This window comes from Maniola jurtina, chromosome 27, assembly GCF_905333055.1.
Source record: "Maniola jurtina chromosome 27, ilManJurt1.1, whole genome shotgun sequence".
In the NCBI taxonomy this organism is placed as follows: domain Eukaryota; kingdom Metazoa; phylum Arthropoda; class Insecta; order Lepidoptera; family Nymphalidae; genus Maniola; species Maniola jurtina.
In genome coordinates, this window is record NC_060055.1 from 965,303 (window position 1) to 985,470 (window position 20,168).

Sequence of the window (20,168 nt, forward strand, 5' to 3'; positions counted from 1 at the left end):
GCATTTTCTTAGAAATGTAGCCGCCCTACTAACAATAAAAAAACCGGCCAAGTGCGAGTCAGACTCGCACACTGAGGGTTCTGTACTCGGGTAATTTTTCCAACATTTTATTCGATAAATGAAAAACTGTCATACAAAAAAATAAATAAAAAACTATTTTAAGATGTACAGGTAAAGCCCTTTCATATGATACCCCACTTGGTATAGTTATCTTACTTTGAAAATGAAACACATTTTAAATGATGTAACCACAAATTCGTGGTTTTCAGATTTATTCCTGTACTTGTGCTATAAGACCTACCTACCTGCCGAATTTCATGATTCTAGGTCAACGGGAAGTACCCTATAGGTTTCTTGACAGACACGACGGACAGACAGACAACAAAGTGATCCTATAAGGGTTACGTTTTTCCTTTTGAGGTACGGAACCCTAATATACGCTGACTTTCAAGACGGAAGGGGTGTAATATGAATACAACAACAATTAGTAAGTAATTGAGTTGGTAGATGTTTTCACGATAAGCTATGCGACATGCTAGCCGTGGAAATTTTGATTGTTTTATTTAGATTCCTGAGATAAAATAGTTCTTATCTTTTATCTATTTACTTATCTTTTATCTATTCACTATGGTAATGAACTTCTAGGATCGATAAACTAAGATTATAGTAATCTCTAAATAGTGTAACAAAGTCGCAATTAAAACACTAAAAAATTTTCAAAAGAAAAATAAAACCGACTTCAAAAACCAAAAATACTAAAAAGTAGAAAATAATTTTTATTTAGCTACACATGTAATGTACCTAGGTATGAAGTCGAGCGAGCATATTATAAAACAAAATTAGAAATCCAAGAGTGAAGCTCGCCCGACTTCATACCTAGGTGCATTACACGTGTAGCTAAACAAAACTTATTATTCACTTTTTAGTGTTTGTGGTTTTTGAAGTCGGTTTTATTTTTCTTTTGAAAATTTTTATTTCACAATTTGTAGTGGCCCCACTGTACTATAATATGCTATGCCCCGTTAAAACCCGACTGTTTACTAAGCTATTACACTGATCGCGAGCAATTTGCTCTTATGCATTGAGGAGTTCTGTTCTCCATCTCCGAAGATATTCATCAGATCTTCACCAAATTTATATGGGACCACCTGCACAAAAAAAAATCCAAATTGGTCCAGGGGTCTTCGAGTAATCGGGGAACATACATTAAAAAAAAAAACCGACGAATTGAGAACCTCCTCCTTTTTTGGAAGTCGGTTAAAAATAGCCCTTGACTGCTTGTTGTCCATCATCATCCGATTGACGTCCACTGCTGGACATAAGTCTCTTGTAGGGAGTTCCACATGTCCACATGTCTGCGCCGCCGCAATTCAGCGGCTCCCTGCAACTTTTTTCAAAATTCAGATACAAGTTAGCCCTTGACTGCAATCTCACCTGGTAGTAAGTGATGATGCAGTCTAAGATGGAAGCGGGCTAACCTGGAAGGGGTATGGCAGTTTTTATTAAACCCATACCCCTTTGGTTTCTACACAGCATCGTACCGGAACGGTTCTCCTACGGATCTCCTCATTTCTGATTTGATCAGGTAGAGAAACTCCAAGCATAACGCTATCCATCGCCTATTGGACTGCGATCTACTATTGCTAATCGATAATGTACTCGTAGGCTAAGATGGACGCCAAAACACCGGAAGCGAATCTATTTCTATCTTCCTAGCTTCCGGAAAACAACGCATTTTAACATTGATTAATACATAATATACTAGGACGTAGACACTGATAAATATAAATTTTTCATTGAAATGTATAATTCATTCCACCAATACACAGAAGTATTCTAATCTTAGATTTGAAGGAATGATAACTATGATAAGCTAGGTACAATTAACCTACCACCTACTCATCGATTATACTGTAACTAACCGATAGCCGCGACTTCGTCCGCGTGGACTACACAAATTTCAAATCCCTATTTTACCCCCAGGGATTTTTTTCAAAAACTCCAAAAGAGCTGTGCGTTGATAGATCAGTCAGTCACTCAGTATGTTAGTTTTTTACCCGACTGCGGCAAAGCCAAAAGGAAGGGTTATGATTTTAGCAGTCTATGTATGATGTATGTATGTGGGTATGTATGTTTGTATCCAGATACTGTGTGTTCCACCGTAGCGCCTAAATTACTAGACCGATTTCGATGAATGAAGTGTCAATCGATTCGTCGTAAAGGTTCGGGTGACATAGGCTACACTTTATACGAAAAAACTTTACACGAAAAAAATTGACCTAACGGATGTCACATAAAAAAAGTGGGGGTCTCCAAAATTTTTTTTTGCTATTGTATCGAGTGGGATGTCAAATGAAAGAGGAGAAAATTCTGAGTACATAAATGTAAATGAACAACATCATTAAAATATACCAAGCGACAGGAAAACAATTTTACTATAATATTTCAGCGTTTATTAAGACGATCGCAGTCAGGTTTTAGTTTTCAACTTTATCATGTCCTTTTACATATAAACGTGTTTTATATAAACAGACAAACATGCATCACTTTTCACATAGTGTTGCGATGATTAAGTATGTATAGGTAGAAAGAATCATGATAACTGACTCCTTGATTGCATTCAGTTATCAATCCGTATCATTTTATTGTTTTTGGGAGCTTGCAATTATATATAATAGAAATACCGGTAGGTAGATTATCAGTTTAGTTTTCAAGTGGCAGGAAAAAGGACTATTTTTTTGGCGGGAAAAGTCGCTGAAAATCTTACGTGTCTGTGAGGACGCGATGATAAGTAAGTCATTGCTTATTTTGTGGAGTTTCTTATCTTATTTGATAAGTTTAACAGGGCTCTCTCCGTCACTTGTTTCATACAATCGTAGTTCCAATTTCATTTGAATATTAAGCAACCAAAGTTCATTAAATTTTGCAGACCTATTTTAGAAACTAATATCTGTGTCTATGGTGTTTTAGATTTTTCTAAAAATATCTAGTTATAAAATTACAGGGGCTCAAAGATTTGCATGGAAATTTTTAAGACCGCGTAACTTTGAAACCGAATATTTTAACAGAAATCTGGAAAACCACAGACATAGATATTAGTTTCTAGAATATGTCTGCAAAATTTCATGGACTTTGGTTGCTTAATATTCAAATGAAATTGAAACTACGTTTGTATGAAGCGAGTGACGGAGAGACCCCTCTTAAATCTCTAGTTTGTGCATCGCAGCATCTATGCCAATCTATAATATCTAAGAGGTAAAGTTTATAAGTTTGTTTGTAGGAAGTAATCTCTGGAACTACTGAACCGATTTCGGAAATTCTTTCACCAGTGGAAAGCTACAATGTTCGAGTGACATAGGCTATTTTTTAGGGTTCCGTACCTCAAAAGGAAAAACGTAACCCTTATAGGATCACTTTGTTGTCTGTCTATCTGTCTGTCTGTCAGTCTGTCAGTCTGTCTGTCTGTCTGTCCGTCGTGTCTGTCAAGAAACCTATAGGGTACTTCCTGTTGACCTAGAATCATGAAATTTGGCAGGTAGGTAGGTCTTATAGCACAAGTACAGGAATAAATCTGAAAACCGCGAATTTGTGGTCACATGATTTAAAAAAAAATTGAAATATGTTTCAATTTTCAAAGTAAGATAACTATACCAATTGAAGTATCATATGAAATCATATATCATTTACCTGTACATTCTGAAACAGATTTTTACTTATTTTTATACATAATAGTTAAAAAAAATACCCAACTACGGAACCCTCAGTGCGCGAGTCTGACTCGCACTTGGCCGGTTTTATTATTATCAGAGCGCTTTGTACGTACGTAGAGTGTGTCATACAAATATATATTTACGCAGAAGCGATTAGAATATGTTAACAAAACTAATAGTAGCTACTTAATGCCTATTTCTATACAATTATTAGGTATACGAGTATCTGTAGTTATCTATGATAACATAATATTACGTCTAATAAAAATGTTTTACGATGTGATATAAGCTACGCCGCTATTACCTACCTTGTTATTATTTTATAGTGTAAGTACCTACTTGAATAAATTCCATGAAATTATCATCATCATCGCGTGCCTTCTTCGAAACGAAGTTTGGCGATCATCATCCGAAAAGCTTCTCTATTTAAAGCCGCGTCTTTCAACTTCGGGTAACTAAGCCCTGTCCACCCCCTTATATCGTCCAACCATTTGCGTCTTTGGCGACCTTGAGCTCCTTTGCCTGCAATTCTCCCTTCCAACACTAATCTTGGGAATGAGAATTGTCCTCCTCTCTGTAAATGCCCAAAGAAATCTTCCTTCGCATGATGGTGAATACCAGTTCTCTCTCTTTGTAGACCAATTCCAGTACCTTGAAATCAATATTTTGTTAACCCCCGACCCAAAAAGAGGGGTGTTATAAGTTTGACGTGTGTATCTGTGTATCTGTCTGTGGCATCGTAGCTCCTAAACTAATGAACCGATTACAATTTAGTTTTTTTTTTTTGTTTGAAAGGTAAGCGATTGAGAGTGTTCTTAGCTATAATCCAAGAAAATCGGTTTAGCCGTTTGAAGGTTATCAGCTTTTCTAGTTACTGTAACCTTCACTCGTCGGGGGTGTTATAAATTTGTAACGCAAAAAGTTCTGTATTATAATTTAAAATGAAAGTATTTCAAGACTCAATTCCATTCCATTTCATCAGCCTGTATGGGTCTACTGCTTGACAGAGCAGCGGTGTTTCCAAACACGGTCCTCTGCCTTCTTCATCCACCCGCTAGATCATTCAAGACATCGTTTTCAATGAAAGCTCTCCCGACATCTTGAATAATTAAATTATAGTCATATCATATTTCAACAAAACGATACTATTAAACTAAACCTGTGGAGTATGGACCTTCCTTTTGAACCACTCTATCTATTGATGAAAACCTCATTAAAATCTGTTGCATAGTTTAAAAGATCTAAACGTAAATACTCGTAGATACAGACGGGGAAAGCGAGTTTTTAGGGTACAGACCCCTAAAAGGTGCAGATAGGACCCTATTACTACATAAACCTCCATTGTCCGTCCGTCAGTCTGTCAGTCTTTTAATGGGTTGTATCTCGTGAACCGAAATAGGTAGAGGGTTAAAATTTTCATAGAATGTGCATTTCTATTGCCGCTATACCAACAAATACTAAAAAAATCAAAATGGCTGCCATGAAAATTAAAAAAAAAGTGTTGTTTCTTGCACGATGGTACGGAACCCATCGTGTGCGAAACCGACGCGCACTTCGCCAACTTTTAATACTATAATTTGCTTTTTCAATTACAGAAAGTCTGTTTCTTCTGGGCGCCGTAGCTTTAGTCTACGGTCGGCCCCAGAATCAGGACAATCGGTCCCTACCGGACGCCAGGTGTCCTGCTCTCACACACCACTTGCTACCACACGAAACTGATTGTAGCAAGTTCTACTACTGCGAATATGGCCGGAGATACATAGAGCCAAGGGACTGCACTCCTGGGACTGCTTTCTCGTATGATAACCAGGTAAATACCACACAACACCACACCAAACCTTCAAACATCACACAGCACCACACTAAACCTTCAAACACCACACAGCACCATACCAAACCTTCAAACACCACACAAAACCTTCAAACACCACACAACACCACACCAAACCTTCAAACACCATAAGAACCAGGACAACCGGTCCCTACCGGACGTCAGGTGTCCTGCTCTCACACACCACTTGCTACCACACGAAACTGACTGTAGCAAGTTCTACTACTGCGAGTATGGCCGGAGATACATAGAGCCAAGGGACTGCACTCCTGAGACTGCTTTCTCGTATGACAACCAGGTAAACACCACACAATACCACACCAAACCTTCAAACACCACACAACATCACACAGCACCACACTAAACCTTCAAACACCACACAGCACCATACCAAACCTTCAAACACCACACAAAACCTTCAAACACCACACAACACCACACCAAACCTTCAAACACCATAAGAACCAGGACAACCGGTCCCTACCGGACGTCAGGTGTCCTGCTCTTACACACCACTTGCTACCACACGAAACTGACTGTAGCAAGTTCTACTACTGCGAGTATGGCCGGAGATACATAGAGCCAAGGGACTGCACTCCTGGGACTGCTTTCTCGTATGATAACCAGGTAAATACCACACAACACCACACCAAACCTTCAAACACCACACAACAGGACACCAAACCTTCAAACACCACACCAAACCTTCAAACATAGCACAACACCACACCAAACCTTCAAACATAGCACAACACCACACCAAACCTTCAAACACAGCACAACATGACACCAAACCTTCAAACATCACACAACACCACACCAAACCTTCAAACACAGTACAACACCACACCAAACAACACACAACACCACACCAAACCTTCAAACACCACACAAAACCACACAACACCACACCAAACCTTCAAACACCACACAACACCACACCAAACCTTCAAACACCACACAACACCACACCAAACCTTCAAACACCACATAAAACCACACATCACCCACATAACACCACACTAAACCTTCAAACACCACACAACACCACACCAAACCTTCAAACACCACTCGCTACCACAATAACCTGTCCTGCTCTCACACACCACTTGCTACCACATGAAACTGACTGTATCAAGCTTTACTACATAGAAGAGACCCGTGCTCAGTAGTGGGCCGGTAATGGGTTAATCATATAATGACGCACCCCCAATCCAATCAATTGTAACAGTGTTGCACAATAATATCAAAATAATAGTAGGTATGATGTATATTCGCAAGATCAAAGATTACAAGAGCTATTAGGAAATTATCATCAGGATTGAAATCAGTAATTAATTTTAAAAATAAAACTACAATCGGGGTTTCATCATTGTCATTTAATTTCATTATCAAGATAATTTGAATTTTTTTATTTACCTAGGTATTTTTTATTGGGAAAACGTACCTAGTCATTAAGTATGTACTTAGTATAAAAAACCGGCCAAGTGCGAGTCAGACTCGCGCTCCGAGGGTTCCGTACTCGGGTATTCTTTTCGACATTTTGCAGAATAAATCAAAAACTATTGTGCATAAAAATAAATAAAAATCTGTTTTAGAATGTACAGGTATAGCCCTTTCATATGATACCCCACTTATTTTCAACTTCGGGTATCTAAGCCCTAACTAAAATCATAACCGGAAGGATTAAATACCTATCATTTATCTTTACCGGGAAAACATAAAAAGGAAAAAAACTGAAGATAAAAGGAAATTACGAGATTTTATCACAAGACGTATAAAATGATCGATATCCAATTATTGATTTATTATGACGTCAATAAAGCGAGATTACTATCACTGCACTTTATAGATAGCTATAAAAAGGGAAATAAAAACAATATTATGCACAATTTGCAGAAATACCATACTTCCACACTAATATGATAAAGGAGGTTGGCGAATTTGGACCCAGCATTTTTAAAAACCGTTCAGATTCATAAATCATTTAATTTTAATAATATTTTTCAGAGTATTTTTCTGTTTAAGCCTGATACTTTTAGAAGATGGGGATCAAAAATATAATTATTCACAAGCACACATAATAAATAACCGTAACATGGCAATACAAGTGAATATCTTTGTTCTCCCAACTTTATTTGAAAGACTTTGATGAAGTTTTTTGTAAGACTGGCGTACTAGAACAAGCAGTCCCTTCCGGCGTCAGTTTTCCCTTCCACCTATAATATGGGTACCTTCAAGTCAAGAGTGAATAGGCAACTTCTAGGCAAGCGCGCTCCATCTTAGGCTGCATCATCACTTGCTAGCAGGTCTGATTGCAGCCAAGCGCTAGTCTATATAATTAAAAAAAAAAAAGCATGAGAAGTTTGATTCGTGAACGTGGGCTTGAGGCTCACGGTTCTGTTAGTTTGGGTCTGAAACTATGGAATTCGCCAATCTCCTTTCCAAAGTGTGTATGTTTATCTATCTGTCTATCTGTCTGTCTATCTGTTTTCTAGTTTTTCACAGCCCTTGCGTTTAATCGGTACAGAGTTAGATATTTTAAGATATTTTTAAATACAGTTTAGACTCTACAGGGGTGGCATGTTCACTTTGTGACCAAACCCCTATAGATACCCCTAAAGACTAAAAAAATCCTGAGAAGGGCATATAGGTTACTTTTTAGGGTTCCCTACCTCAAAAGGAAAACGGAACCCTTATAGGATCACTTTGTTGTCTGTCTGACTGTCTGTCCGTTCGTCCGTCCGTCCGTTGTCAAGAAACCTAGGTATAGGGTACTTCCCGTTGACCTAGAATCATGAAATTGGCAGGTAGGTCTTATAGCACAAGTATAGGAATAAATCTGAAAACCACCGCAAATTCGTGGTTACATCATTAAAAAAAAATTAAAATATGTTTCAATTTTCAAAATATGATAACTATACCAAGTGGGGTATCATATGAAACGGCTGTACCTGTACATCCTAAAACAGATTTTTATTTATTTTTATGTATAATAGTTTTTTATTTATGTTAGTTGAATAAATACCCGAGTACGGAACCCTCAGTGCGCGAGTCTGACTCGCACTTGGCCGGTTTTTTTAAATTAAGATTATTTCCGCCAAAAATTCCAGTGTGATAAATAAACAGTTCACCTCACGAGATAACTTATGTACTTTATTGATAAAAGAACCTTTGAAACTAGTTATAAACGTATTGGATACTAGAGGATGCCCGCGGCTTCGTCCGCGTAGATTTCGATTTTTTTTAATCCCGTAGGAACTCTTTGATTTTCCGGGATAAAAGTAGCCTATGTACTTCCCTGGGATATATCCCATATTTGGGCCAAATTTTATTAAAATCCGTTTAGCGGTTAGGCTGCGAAAACGTAGCAGACAGACAGACAGATAGACAGACGGACAGACAGACACTTTCGCATAATATAATATTAGTATGGATTGATAGCATGGATAGATGACGAGTGACGACTACTAATACTTAAATATGTAACAATTAATTATTATACTTAGGTACTTAGTATAAACTTGTACAGCTTGTATTTGAATAGATGGATCTATAAGATTTTAAGTTTGAAAAACCTGCGTCTTAACAGGGCTCTCTCCGTCACTTACTCCATACAATCGTAGTTCCAATTTCATTTGAATATTAAGCAACCAAAGCCCATGAAATTTTGCAGACATATTCTAAAAACTAATATCTGTGCCTGTGGTGTTTTAGTATTTTCCAAAAATATGTAGTTTCAAAATTACAGGAGCTCAAAGATTTGTATGTGAATTTTTAAGACAGCGTAACTTTGAAATCGCACATTTTAACAGAAATCTGGAAACCACAGGCATAGATATTAGTTTCTAGAATATATCTGCAAAATTTCATGGACTTTGGTTGCTTAATATTCAAATGAAATTGGAACTACGTTTGTATGGGGCGAGTGACGGAGAGAACCCTCTTAACTGACTTAACAGCCTAACTGATCAATCTAGAAACTTGAAATATTGCATGTAGGTTATCTCTAAAACGTAGACTCCCACCTATTTGAAACAGGACAAATTAATGTAACTTACGACGAAAAAGGAATATTATAAGAACTTTGAACTTATGACGGTGCATATAGCAAACTTTAATTCAGTTTAATTCAATTCCAATAAATCCCAAAAAGTTACTCCGGGATTGAACTCTCAACTCCACAAATAAGAGGTCAAATTAAAATTCAAAAATCAAAATATTTTTATTCAATTAGACTTTTACTTGACAAGTACTTTTGAATCGTCAAGAGCATCTACCACTGGTTCGGAATGCCTTTCCTACCGAGAAGAAGCTCTACGGTTGCTCTTTTCAAAGATTTGATATACAATATTATGCCATGTATAAAATTACTTTTATTGAAGTCCCGCGCATTACTGGCGCGAGCTGCAGGTCAAATCCACGTTTATTTATCAAACCACGAGACTACTTGATCCTAATAAATTACATAACACTTTTCTTAAAAAAATCTCTCCTTCTTTACAGCTATGCGATTGGCCGTGGAATGTGAAATGCCAACTCACTGGAAATGATAACGACGGTGAAACTGGTGACACTGGTGGATCTGATAACGATTCCGGACCTGGTGAGGACAATGGAACTGGTGAGGATAATGAAACTGGTGATGACAATGATACTGGTAATGACAATGATACTGGTAATGACAATGATATTGGTAATGACAATGAAACTGGTGATGACAATGAAGCGGGCAACGACAATGAAACTGACAACGACACTGGTGGAAACGGTGATAATGGAGGAGGAGCTAACGTTGATGAGGATGATAAAGTTGTTACCGAAGGCAGCGAGGAAGGTAGTGGGGGAAGTAACCCAGAAAGGCTACCCAATGGCTGCCCTACAGACTTTGATGTACATTTGCTGTTGCCTCATCCAACGAATTGCTCCAGATTCTACTACTGCGTGGATGGCGAGAAGCGAGAAAAAATTTGTCTCTCTGGTTTACACTTCAACAACGTCCTTCAGGTAAATGGAAACAAGAAATGATTGTTAACATCATTATAGAAAAAGGGATGAATTTTCAATCGTCAAATAACTTTTATCTGAGGAATGAATTTGAGGGTTTTAGGGTTTCATACCTCAAAAGGAAAAAGAAACCCTTACTTAGAGGATCACTTTGTTATCTGTCTGACTATTCGTCTGTCCGTCTGTCAAGAAAACCTATAGGGTACTTCCCGTTGACCTAGAATCATGAAAGGCAGGTAGGTAGGTCTTATAGCACAAGTAAAGGAAAAGTCTGAAAACCATGAATTTGTGGTTAAAGGTATCACCAAAAAAAAAAAAGAATTAAAATGTGATTATGAACAAATAATTTGTATTTTCAATTTTCAAAGTAAGAGATAACTATACCAAGTGGTGTATTATATGAAAGAGCTGAACCCTCGGTGCGCGAGTCTGATTCGCACTTGGCCGGTTTTTTTGTCTAGGAAATCTGTCAATACGTCAAAATACCTCAGATAAAAGGGATAAAAGTAATTGACAATTGAAAAATCAGCCCTAAATCTACTCTTTAGAGACCTGCGTGGTTATTCACTGACTCAGTATCTAGCATTGAATGTCAGCGAGCTCATTTGACATGGGTTGGTTCTACACTGCTGCTTCAATGAGTGATATTAAAATAATTTTTCATAGTAAACCTTCAATGGATTAAAAATAAATGTCAAATGAGCTTGGTGGCTATCATTCAGTGTTAGACGAATCACCCACCTAGAGTATTCACGGTGTTGCAATAATTTTTCTTGACGAAATAATTACGTCAATAAATTAAATAAGTAAAGTTTTTATCCAATTGGTTAATTTTTTTTTTACAGACATGTGACTGGCCTTCAAATGCTGGTTGTGAAGAAGGAAGTGGTGGCGGTGGTGGTGGTGGAGGTGGTGGTGGAGGTGGAGGAGGAGGTGGTGGTAGTGGAGGTGGAGGCGGAGTAGGAGGTGGTGATGGTGTTGGAGGGGAAAATGGTAGTGATGGAGATAATGGCAGTGACGGAGGAAACGGAGGCGGTGGTAGTGATGGTAGTGGAGGCGGTGGTGGTGGAGGCGGTGGTGGTGGAGGAGGAGGTGGGGGAGGAGGTGGGGGAGGAGGTGGGGGTGGAGGAGGTGGTGGGAGTGGAGGTGGAGCTGGTGGAGGAGGAGGAGGAGGAGGAGGAGGTGGTGATGGTGCTGAAGGAGAAAATGGTAGTGATGGAGATAATGGCAGTGGCGGAGGAAACGGAGGCGGTGGTAGTGATGGTAGTGGAGGCGGTGGCGGTGGAGGAGGAGGTGGGGGAGGAGGAGGTGGTGGAGGAGGTGGTGGGAGTGGAGGTGGAGCTGGTGGTGGTGGAGGAGGAGGAGGAGGAGGTGGTGATGGTGCTGGAGGAGAAAATGGTAGTGATGGAGATAATGGCAGTGGCGGAGGAAATGGAAGTGGTGGTAATGGAGGTGAAAATGGGGAAGACGGTAGTGATGGAGAAAACGGCGGTGGTGGTGATGGAGGTGGAGGAGGTGGAGGAGGAGGTGGAGGTGGGGGTGGAGGTGGTGGAGCCGGAAGTGAAGGTGAAAATGGCGGAAATGGTGGAGATGGCGACAATGGAGGTGGAGGAGGTGGAGGTGGTGCAGGTGGAGGAGGTGTTGGTGGTGTTGAAGGATGGCTACCGAATGGTTGCCCAGCTGACTTTAACGTACACTGGCTGCTTCCCGACCCAGCAAACTGTTCGAGATTCTTCTATTGTATAGATGGCTTGAAACGTGAACAGATGTGTAATCATGGACTGCACTTCAACCCTGTTCTTCAGGTAAAAAAAAATAATAATTACTCAAAAAATATGATATAATTTTTTTAAATTTTCGAATAAATAGATAAAAGTAGTTAAATAGTAGTAAAATCATCAGTAACTCATAGAACTCAAATGACTCTATACTCAAACTAAATGGGTGATTTTCACCCATAGCTATTTATTTGATCACTCCTACAACGTATTAACGGGATTGTGAATATTAACTTGAACAGTTTTCATAACATAATATCATTTGAAATTGACACGATGAACAACTTTTTAAGCAGCAAAAAGTCAATATTCAAAGTGTTACTGGTACAGACAAAACTCTAAGTAGCAGAGAGAGAGATAGCCTCTTTTCTTTCTTCTTCTTTCTTTCTTTTGACTAGCGTAATAGCGACTGAACTGAATGTGATGTTATATTGTTACAGATATGCGACTGGCCTTGGAATGCTGGCTGCGAAGGTGGAAATGATGGTGGTGGAGGAGAAGGAGGTGGAGGTGGTGGTGGAGATGGTGGAGGTGGAGGAGGTGGGGGTGGTGATGGAGGAGGCGGTGGAGCTGGAGGAGGTGGTGGTGATGGAGGCGGAGGTGGTGATGGAGGAGGCGGTGGAGATGGAGGAGGTGGTGGTGATGGAGGAGGCGGTGGGGATGGAGGAGGCGGTGGGGATGGAGGAGGCGGTGGAGCTGGAGGAGGTGGTGGTGATGGAGGCGGTGGTGGTGATGGAGGTGGTGGTGGTGCCGGAGGTGGAGGAGGAGGTGGAGCAGGTGGAGGAGGTGACGGAGAAGGGGGTGCTGATGGAGAAGTCGGTGGAGGAGGTGGGGGTGGTGATGGAGGTGGCGGTGGCGGCGGAGGCGGCGGTGGTGATGGAGGTGTAGGCGGAGATGGAGGTGGTGGTGGCGGTGGAGGCGGTGGAGGTGGTGGAGGCGGCGGAGGTGGTGGTGGAGGTGGCGGTGAAGGTGGATGGCTACCCAATGGCTGCCCTGCTGACTTCAAGGTGCACTGGCTGCTGCCACACGCTAACTGCTCCCGATTCTACTACTGCGTAAATGACCAAAAACGAGAACAAGAATGCCAACCCGGCTTGCACTTTAACCCAGTCCTTCAGGTAATAACCCTACTGCAATATAACTATTATGTAATTATTATTTCTTATTCTACGTCTCTATTTCTGACTCGCTACTCTTTTTGTATGGTTCGTGTAAGAACCAGCCAGCTTCTTTGTCGTCTGCATAATTTTGTAAAGATAATAAGTATAAACTGTGTGTCGTGATTCGTGACCCTCTTATAAAGTTTATAAAATACATAAATATCCATTTAGTGTTGGATGACTGGATAGTCATCCATGCTAAAGCTAGTATACATATTTAGCAACGGTTGGGCGGAATGTTTTTTTCATATAATAATATGATTTGGTATATGATTTTGGTTCTCACTGACAATTATTGCGGGCTAAAATCACTAAAATTGCTCATTTATGAATTATTATTGTTATAGGTATGTGACTGGCCCTGGAATGCTGGATGTGAAGGAGGAAATGGTGGAGGTGGTGGTGGCGGAGGAGGAGGAGGCGGTGGAGGTGGTGGTGGAGGCGGAGGTGGGGGTGGTGATGGAGGAGGCGGTGGAGCTGGAGGAGGTGGTGGTGATGGAGGCGGAGGTGGTGATGGAGGAGGCGGTGGAGATGGAGGAGGTGGTGGTGATGGAGGAGGCGGTGGTGATGGAGGAGGCGGTGGAGTTGGAGGAGGCGGTGCTGACGGAGGCGGTGGTGGTGATGGAGGCGGAGGTGGTGATGGAGGAGATGGTGGAGATGGAGGAGGTGGTGGAGCTGGAGGAGGTGGTGGTGATGGAGGAGGCGGTGGTGATGGAGGAGGTGGTGGAGCTGGAGGAGGTGGTGGTGATGGAGGCGGTGGTGGTGATGGAGATGGTGGTGGTGCCGGAGGTGGAGGAGGAGATGGAGGTGGTGGAGGTGATGGTGGAGGTGGTGGAGGCGGTGGAGGCGGTGGAGATGGAGGAGGTGGTGGAGCTGGAGGAGGTGGTGGTGATGGAGGAGACGGTGGTGATGGAGGAGGCGGTGGAGCTGGTGGAGGTGGTGGTGATGGAGGCGATGGTGGTGATGGAGGTGAAGGAGGAGATGGAGGTGGTGGAGGTGGTGGTGGAGGCGGTGGAGGCGGTGGAGGCGGCGGAGGCGGTGGTGGCGGCGGAGGTGGTGGTGGAGGTGGCGGTGCAGGTGGATGGCTACCCAATGGCTGTCCTGCCGACTTCAACGTGCACTGGCTGCTGCCACACACTAACTGCTCCCGATTCTACTACTGCGTAAATGATCAAAAACGAGAACAAGAATGCCAACCCGGCTTGCACTTTAACCCAGTTCTTCAGGTATTAACCTTACTACTATAAATATTATGTAATAATTTCTTATTATACTTCTCTTTTTTTCTCTCTCTACTCTTTTTGCATAATTTTGTAAAGATAATTAAGTATAAACTGTGTATCGTGATTCGTGACCCTCTTATAAATTTTATAATACATACATAAATATCTATTTAGTGTTGGATGACTGGATAGTCATCGATGCTAAAGCTAGTATACACATTTAGCATCGGTTGTGCAGAATGTTTTATTTGATATATGATTTTGGTTCTCACTGACAATTATTTCGGGCTAAAATTGCTCATTCATGAATTATTATTGTTATAGGTATGTGACTGGCCCTGGAATGCTGGATGTGAAGGAGGAAATGGTGGAGGTGGTGGTGGCGGAGGAGGAGGAGGCGGTGGAGGTGGTGGTGGAGACGGAGGTGGGGGTGGTGATGGAGGAGGCGGTGGAGCTGGAGGAGGTGGTGGTGATGAAGGCGGAGGTGGTGATGGAGGAGGCGGTGGAGATGGAGGAGGTGGCGGAGCTGGAGGAGGTGGTGGTGATGGAGGAGGCGGTGGTGATGGAGGAGGCGGTGGAGCTGGAGGAGGCGGTGGTGACGGAGGCGGTGGTGGTGATGGAGGCGGAGGTGGTGATGGAGGAGATGGTGGAGATGGAGGAGGTGGTGGAGCTGGAGGAGGTGGTGGTGATGGAGGAGGCGGTGGTGATGGAGGAGGCGGTGGAGCTGGAGGAGGCGGTGGTGACGGAGGTGGTGGTGGTGATGGAGGTGGAGGAGGTGGAGGAGATGACGGAGAAGGGGGTGCTGATGGAGAAGGCGGTGCAGGAGGCGGTGGAGGAGGTGGTGGTGATGGAGATGGTGGTGGTGACGGAGGTGGAGGAGGAGATGGAGGTGGTGGAGGTGGTGGTGGAGTTGGTGGAGGTGGTGGAGGCGGTGGAGGCGGCGGAGGCGGTGGAGGCGGTGGTGGCGGCGGAGGTGGTGGTGGAGGTGGCGGTGCAGGTGGATGGCTACCCAATGGCTGCCCTGCTGATTTCACCGTGCACTGGCTGCTGCCACACGATAACTGCTCCCGGTTCTACTACTGCGTAAATGATCAAAAACGAGAACAAGAATGCCAACCCGGCTTGCACTTTAACCCAGTTCTTCAGGTATTAACCTTACTACTATAAATATTATGTAATAATTTCTTATTATACTTCTCTTTTTTTCTCTCTCTACTCTTTTTGCATAATTTTGTAAAGATAATTAAGTATAAACTGTGTATCGTGATTCGTGACCCTCTTATAAATTTTATAATACATACATAAATATCTATTTAGTGTTGGATGACTGGATAGTCATCGATGCTAAAGCTAGTATACACATTTAGCATCGGTTGTGCAGAATGTTTTATTTGATATATGATTTTGGTTCTCACTGACAATTATTTCGGGCTAAAATTGCTCATTCATGAATTATTATTGTTATAGGTATGTGACTGGCCCTGGAATGCTGGTTGTGAAGGAGGAAATGGTGGAGGTGGTGGTGGCGGAGGAGGAGGAGGCGGTGGAGGTGGTGGTGGAGACGGAGGTGGGGGTGGTGATGGAGGAGGCGGTGGAGCTGGAGGAGGTGGTGGTGATGGAGGCGGAGGTGGTGATGGAGGAGGCGGTGGAGATGGAGGAGGTGGCGGAGCTGGAGGAGGTGGTGGTGATGGAGGCGGTGGTGGTGATGGAGGCGGAGGTGGAGATGGAGGAGGTGGCGGAGATGGAGGAGGTGGCGGAGCTGGAGGAGGTGGTGGTGATGGAGGAGGCGGTGGAGCTGGAGGAGGCGGTGGTGATGGAGGAGGTGGTGGATCTGGAGGAGGCGGTGGTGACGGAGGCGGTGGTGGTGATGGAGGTGGAGGAGGAGGTGGAGGAGGTGGAGGAGGTGGAGGAGGTGGAGGAGATGACGGAGAAGGGGGTGCAGGAGGCGGTGGAGGAGGTGGTGGAGGAGGTGGTGGTGATGGAGATGGTGGTGGTGATGGAGGTGGAGGAGGAGATGGAGGTGGTGGAGGTGGTGGTGGAGGTGGTGGTGGAGGCGGTGGAGGCGGTGGAGGCGGTGGAGGCGGCGGAGGCGGTGGAGGCGGCGGAGGTGGTGGTGGAGGTGGCGGTGCAGGTGGATGGCTACCCAATGGCTGCCCTGCCGATTTCACCGTGCACTGGCTGCTGCCACACGCTAACTGCTCCCGGTTCTACTACTGCGTAAATGACCAAAAACGAGAACAAGAATGCCAACCCGGCTTGCACTTTAACCCAGTCCTTCAGGTAATACCCTACTACTATAAGTATTATTATTATTAATTACTAGATGATTTCCGCGCCTTCTTCCACTTGGATTTAGGCTTTTCAAAAATTATGTGGGAATTCTTCGATTTTCCGGGTTAAAAATTAGCCTATTCCCGACCCCAGGATGGTAACTCTGAACCGAATTTGATCAAAATTGGTTAAACTGTTGGGACATAAAAAGCTAGCAAACAGACAGACAGTCATTCTTTTGCCATTATATTAATATTATAAAGTATGGATCAAAGTATAAATTCTACTTCTCTCTCTCTACCTTTGTCATATTTAGGGTTCATATGAGAGCCCATTTAGGCTTCTTTGACATTTGAATTATTTTGTAACAATACTGCAGATATACTGTTAAAAAGTTACCCACATAAGGAGTGGCCACGCTGCGCAAATATTTCGAGTTAGGGCGAGTTTTGCGAAAGTTTGCTAAACTGCAAATCTTCAAGCCGGGCCAAACTGCTGCATCAACACAAATTTTTGGCAAATATTTTGTGAATGTCAAGCTATACGATTGACGCCGGCCTGTTTGAAAGAATGTTTGATAAAGATTTGCCGAGAGTTCGCCAATAGGGCCTCACTATTAATAATTATAACGTAAAGCACCTAAAATATATCGATTAAGTGTTGGATAGGTATATCATATAACATTATACTTGCTGTAGAATCAATAAATTACTGACTAAAATTAATCATTTTTACATTCTTTTACAGGTATGTGACTGGCCCTGGAATGCTGGTTGTGAAGATGGAAATGAAGGAGGTGGAGGTGGTGGCGGCGGTGGAGGAGGAGGAGGAGGGGGTGGTGGCGGAGGAGGAGGAGGTGGCGGTGGTGATGGAGGCAATGGTGGTGGCGGTGGAGATGGAGGCAATGGTGGTGGCGGAGGAGATGGAGGCAATGGTGGTGGCGGTGGAGATGGAGGCAATGGTGGTGGTGGCGGAGGTGGAGGAGGTGGTGGTGGTGGCGGAGATGGAGGCAATGGTGGTGGCGGTGGAGATGGAGGCAATGGTGGTGGCGGTGGAGATGGAGGCGATGGTGAGGGCGGTGGAGATGGTGGCAATGGTGGTGGTGGTGGAGGTGGAGGAGGTGGTGGTGGCGGCGGAGATGGAGGCAATGGTGGTGGCGGCGGAGATGGAGGCAATGGTGGTGGCGGCGGAGATGGAGGCAATGGTGGTGGCGGCGGAGATGGAGGCAATGGTGGTGGCGGCGGAGATGGAGGCAATGGTGGTGGCGGCGGAGATGGAGGCAATGGTGGTGGCGGCGGAGATGGAGGCAATGGTGGTGGCGGCGGAGATGGAGGCAATGGTGGTGGCGGCGGAGATGGAGGCAATGGTGGTGGCGGCGGAGATGGAGGCAATGGCGGCGGTGGTGGTGGTGGAGGCGGAGGTGGTGGAGGTGGTGGAGGCGGAGGTGGAGGAGGTGGTGGAGGCGGTGGTGGAGAAGGTGAAATCATAATAGACAGATGTGCTACAGAGTGCCACGTCTCTCATTGGAGACACGAAACCGACTGCGATAAGTTCTGGCGCTGCGAGAACAACAGGAAAGTGCTTAGCGTTTGCTCCGAAGGTCTCTACTTCAACCCGAAGGCCCAGACGTGCGATTTCGCTTGCAATGTTGAATGTAACAGGTTCAACGTTCAAACGTCTGTTGTGGCTGACGGTGTTAAAGTGTTCCTCCCTTGGGGAAAAGTAAGCGCGTTGAAAGAGCTTTTTGAATCATATGAGTAGGTTATCAATTTCCGTAGGAGTTAGGACCATTTAGATATATTATTTTTACGCAATTATGAGAAAAAGGGCAGCATCAGTTATGAGCGGAATCCGTGGTGGTTCCAACGGTATTCTGAAGACCTTGTCTGAAAGACTAGATAATCCATTTATGAGATACTGCGTTGGTTTGCACATGCAATCTTAGGCTGAGTTCTATAGATTGACTTTGCTCAAGCTTAAGACACTGTTAAAAAGAGACAGTGTTATATCACTGCCATAAGTCTGTCTCGTTTTAACTGAAACTTAAGTTAATAATACAAAGAAAAATGCAATAAAAAATCTAATTTGAATGAAAAAAGTTTATTTCGAAGTTTAGTGGATTTTGATATCAGAATATAGCGTTAAAGTGAGTCAAATAATTTATCCAAAGTAGTTTCCATACACATTTTGATTCCCAATTATTGATGGATTTGTAAAGTTAATTACATTAACTTAAAACTATTATCCTTAATAGTTAATGAAGGTGCTCAATCCAAAATTTGTTAGCTCATTTCTTTAAAACCTGCTGAAATTATTAATATTAAGGTTCTAATCATGTATTTAAAGCATTTCTAAATTTTAAATACTTAACTGTATTATTTTATTTTTTATATTATGCATATTTATTTGTAAATAGGTGTTTACTTTTAATAAAGTATTTTTTGCAGTAATCTCTGTGAATTGTTGTTATTTCCCCTTAGATTTATCACATTACGTTCAGGAATATTTTTTATTTTAAAATACATTGGTCCGATGGCATCTAAATTTTAGGGTAATTTTGCATCGTTTTCTTAAAAATGTAGTAATAAGTGTAAATTAAAAATTTATAACACCCCCGACAAGTGAAGGCTACAGTAACTAGAAAAGAGCTGATAACTTTCAAACGGCTGAACCGATTCTCTTGGATTATAGCTAAGAACACTCTCGATGAAACCACATTTCAAATAAATAAATAAAAATTAAAATCGGTTCATTGGTTTAGGAACTATGATGCCACAGACAGATACACAGATACACCCGTCAAACTTATAAAACCCCTCTTTTTGGGTCGGGGGTTATTAAATGGACAGACAAACTTATTCTAATTTTAAAATGTCTAACCTCCTGATTTTAGATGCCAGTATTAAAGAGTAGCAGTAAAAATTTAAGGTGCTTATGTAATAATAGATTGTGGCCGCGACCTCTTTCGTGTGGATTTAGGTACTTTAAAAAACCCGTGGGAACTCTTTGATTTTACGGGATAAAAAGTTGCCTATGCCAATTTCCAGGATGCACGCTACCTCTGTACCAAATTTCATATAAATCGGTAAAACGGATGAACGGATGGGTCTTTAAAAACCCCGTGGGAGCTCTTTGATTTTCCGGGATAAAAGTAGCCTATGTCCTTCCCCGGGATGTAAGCTAACTCT

General features: G+C 42.6%; 1 protein-coding gene across 1 annotated transcript; it reads left to right on the forward strand.

Annotated features, from left to right (window-relative positions):
• Positions 1 to 2,647: 2,647 nt before the first annotated feature.
• LOC123878931 (uncharacterized PE-PGRS family protein PE_PGRS54-like) lies at positions 2,648 to 19,404 on the forward strand. Its single transcript, XM_045926308.1, has 15 exons — positions 2,648 to 2,791; positions 5,306 to 5,520; positions 5,675 to 5,839; positions 6,004 to 6,168; positions 10,048 to 10,548; positions 11,394 to 11,583; positions 11,701 to 12,054; positions 12,094 to 12,353; positions 12,767 to 12,872; positions 13,227 to 13,444; positions 13,834 to 13,876; positions 14,114 to 14,712; positions 15,034 to 15,855; positions 16,177 to 16,989; positions 17,728 to 19,404. The coding sequence occupies exons 1-15, from the start codon at positions 2,785 to 2,787 to the stop codon at positions 18,739 to 18,741; spliced, it is 5,472 nt and encodes a 1,823-aa protein (XP_045782264.1). The 5' UTR covers positions 2,648 to 2,784; the 3' UTR covers positions 18,742 to 19,404.
• Positions 19,405 to 20,168: the final 764 nt, after the last annotated feature.

What these genes read in the sequence shown, in the direction of transcription:
- LOC123878931 (XM_045926308.1), top strand. An exon ending in CTTTCTCGTATGACAACCAG is followed by an intron (nt 5,840 to 6,003) that starts GTAAACACCACA and finishes AAACACCATAAG; the next exon opens with AACCAGGACAACCGGTCCCT. An exon ending in ACTTTAACCCAGTCCTTCAG is followed by an intron (nt 13,445 to 13,833) that starts GTAATAACCCTA and finishes TTATTGTTATAG; the next exon opens with GTATGTGACTGGCCCTGGAA.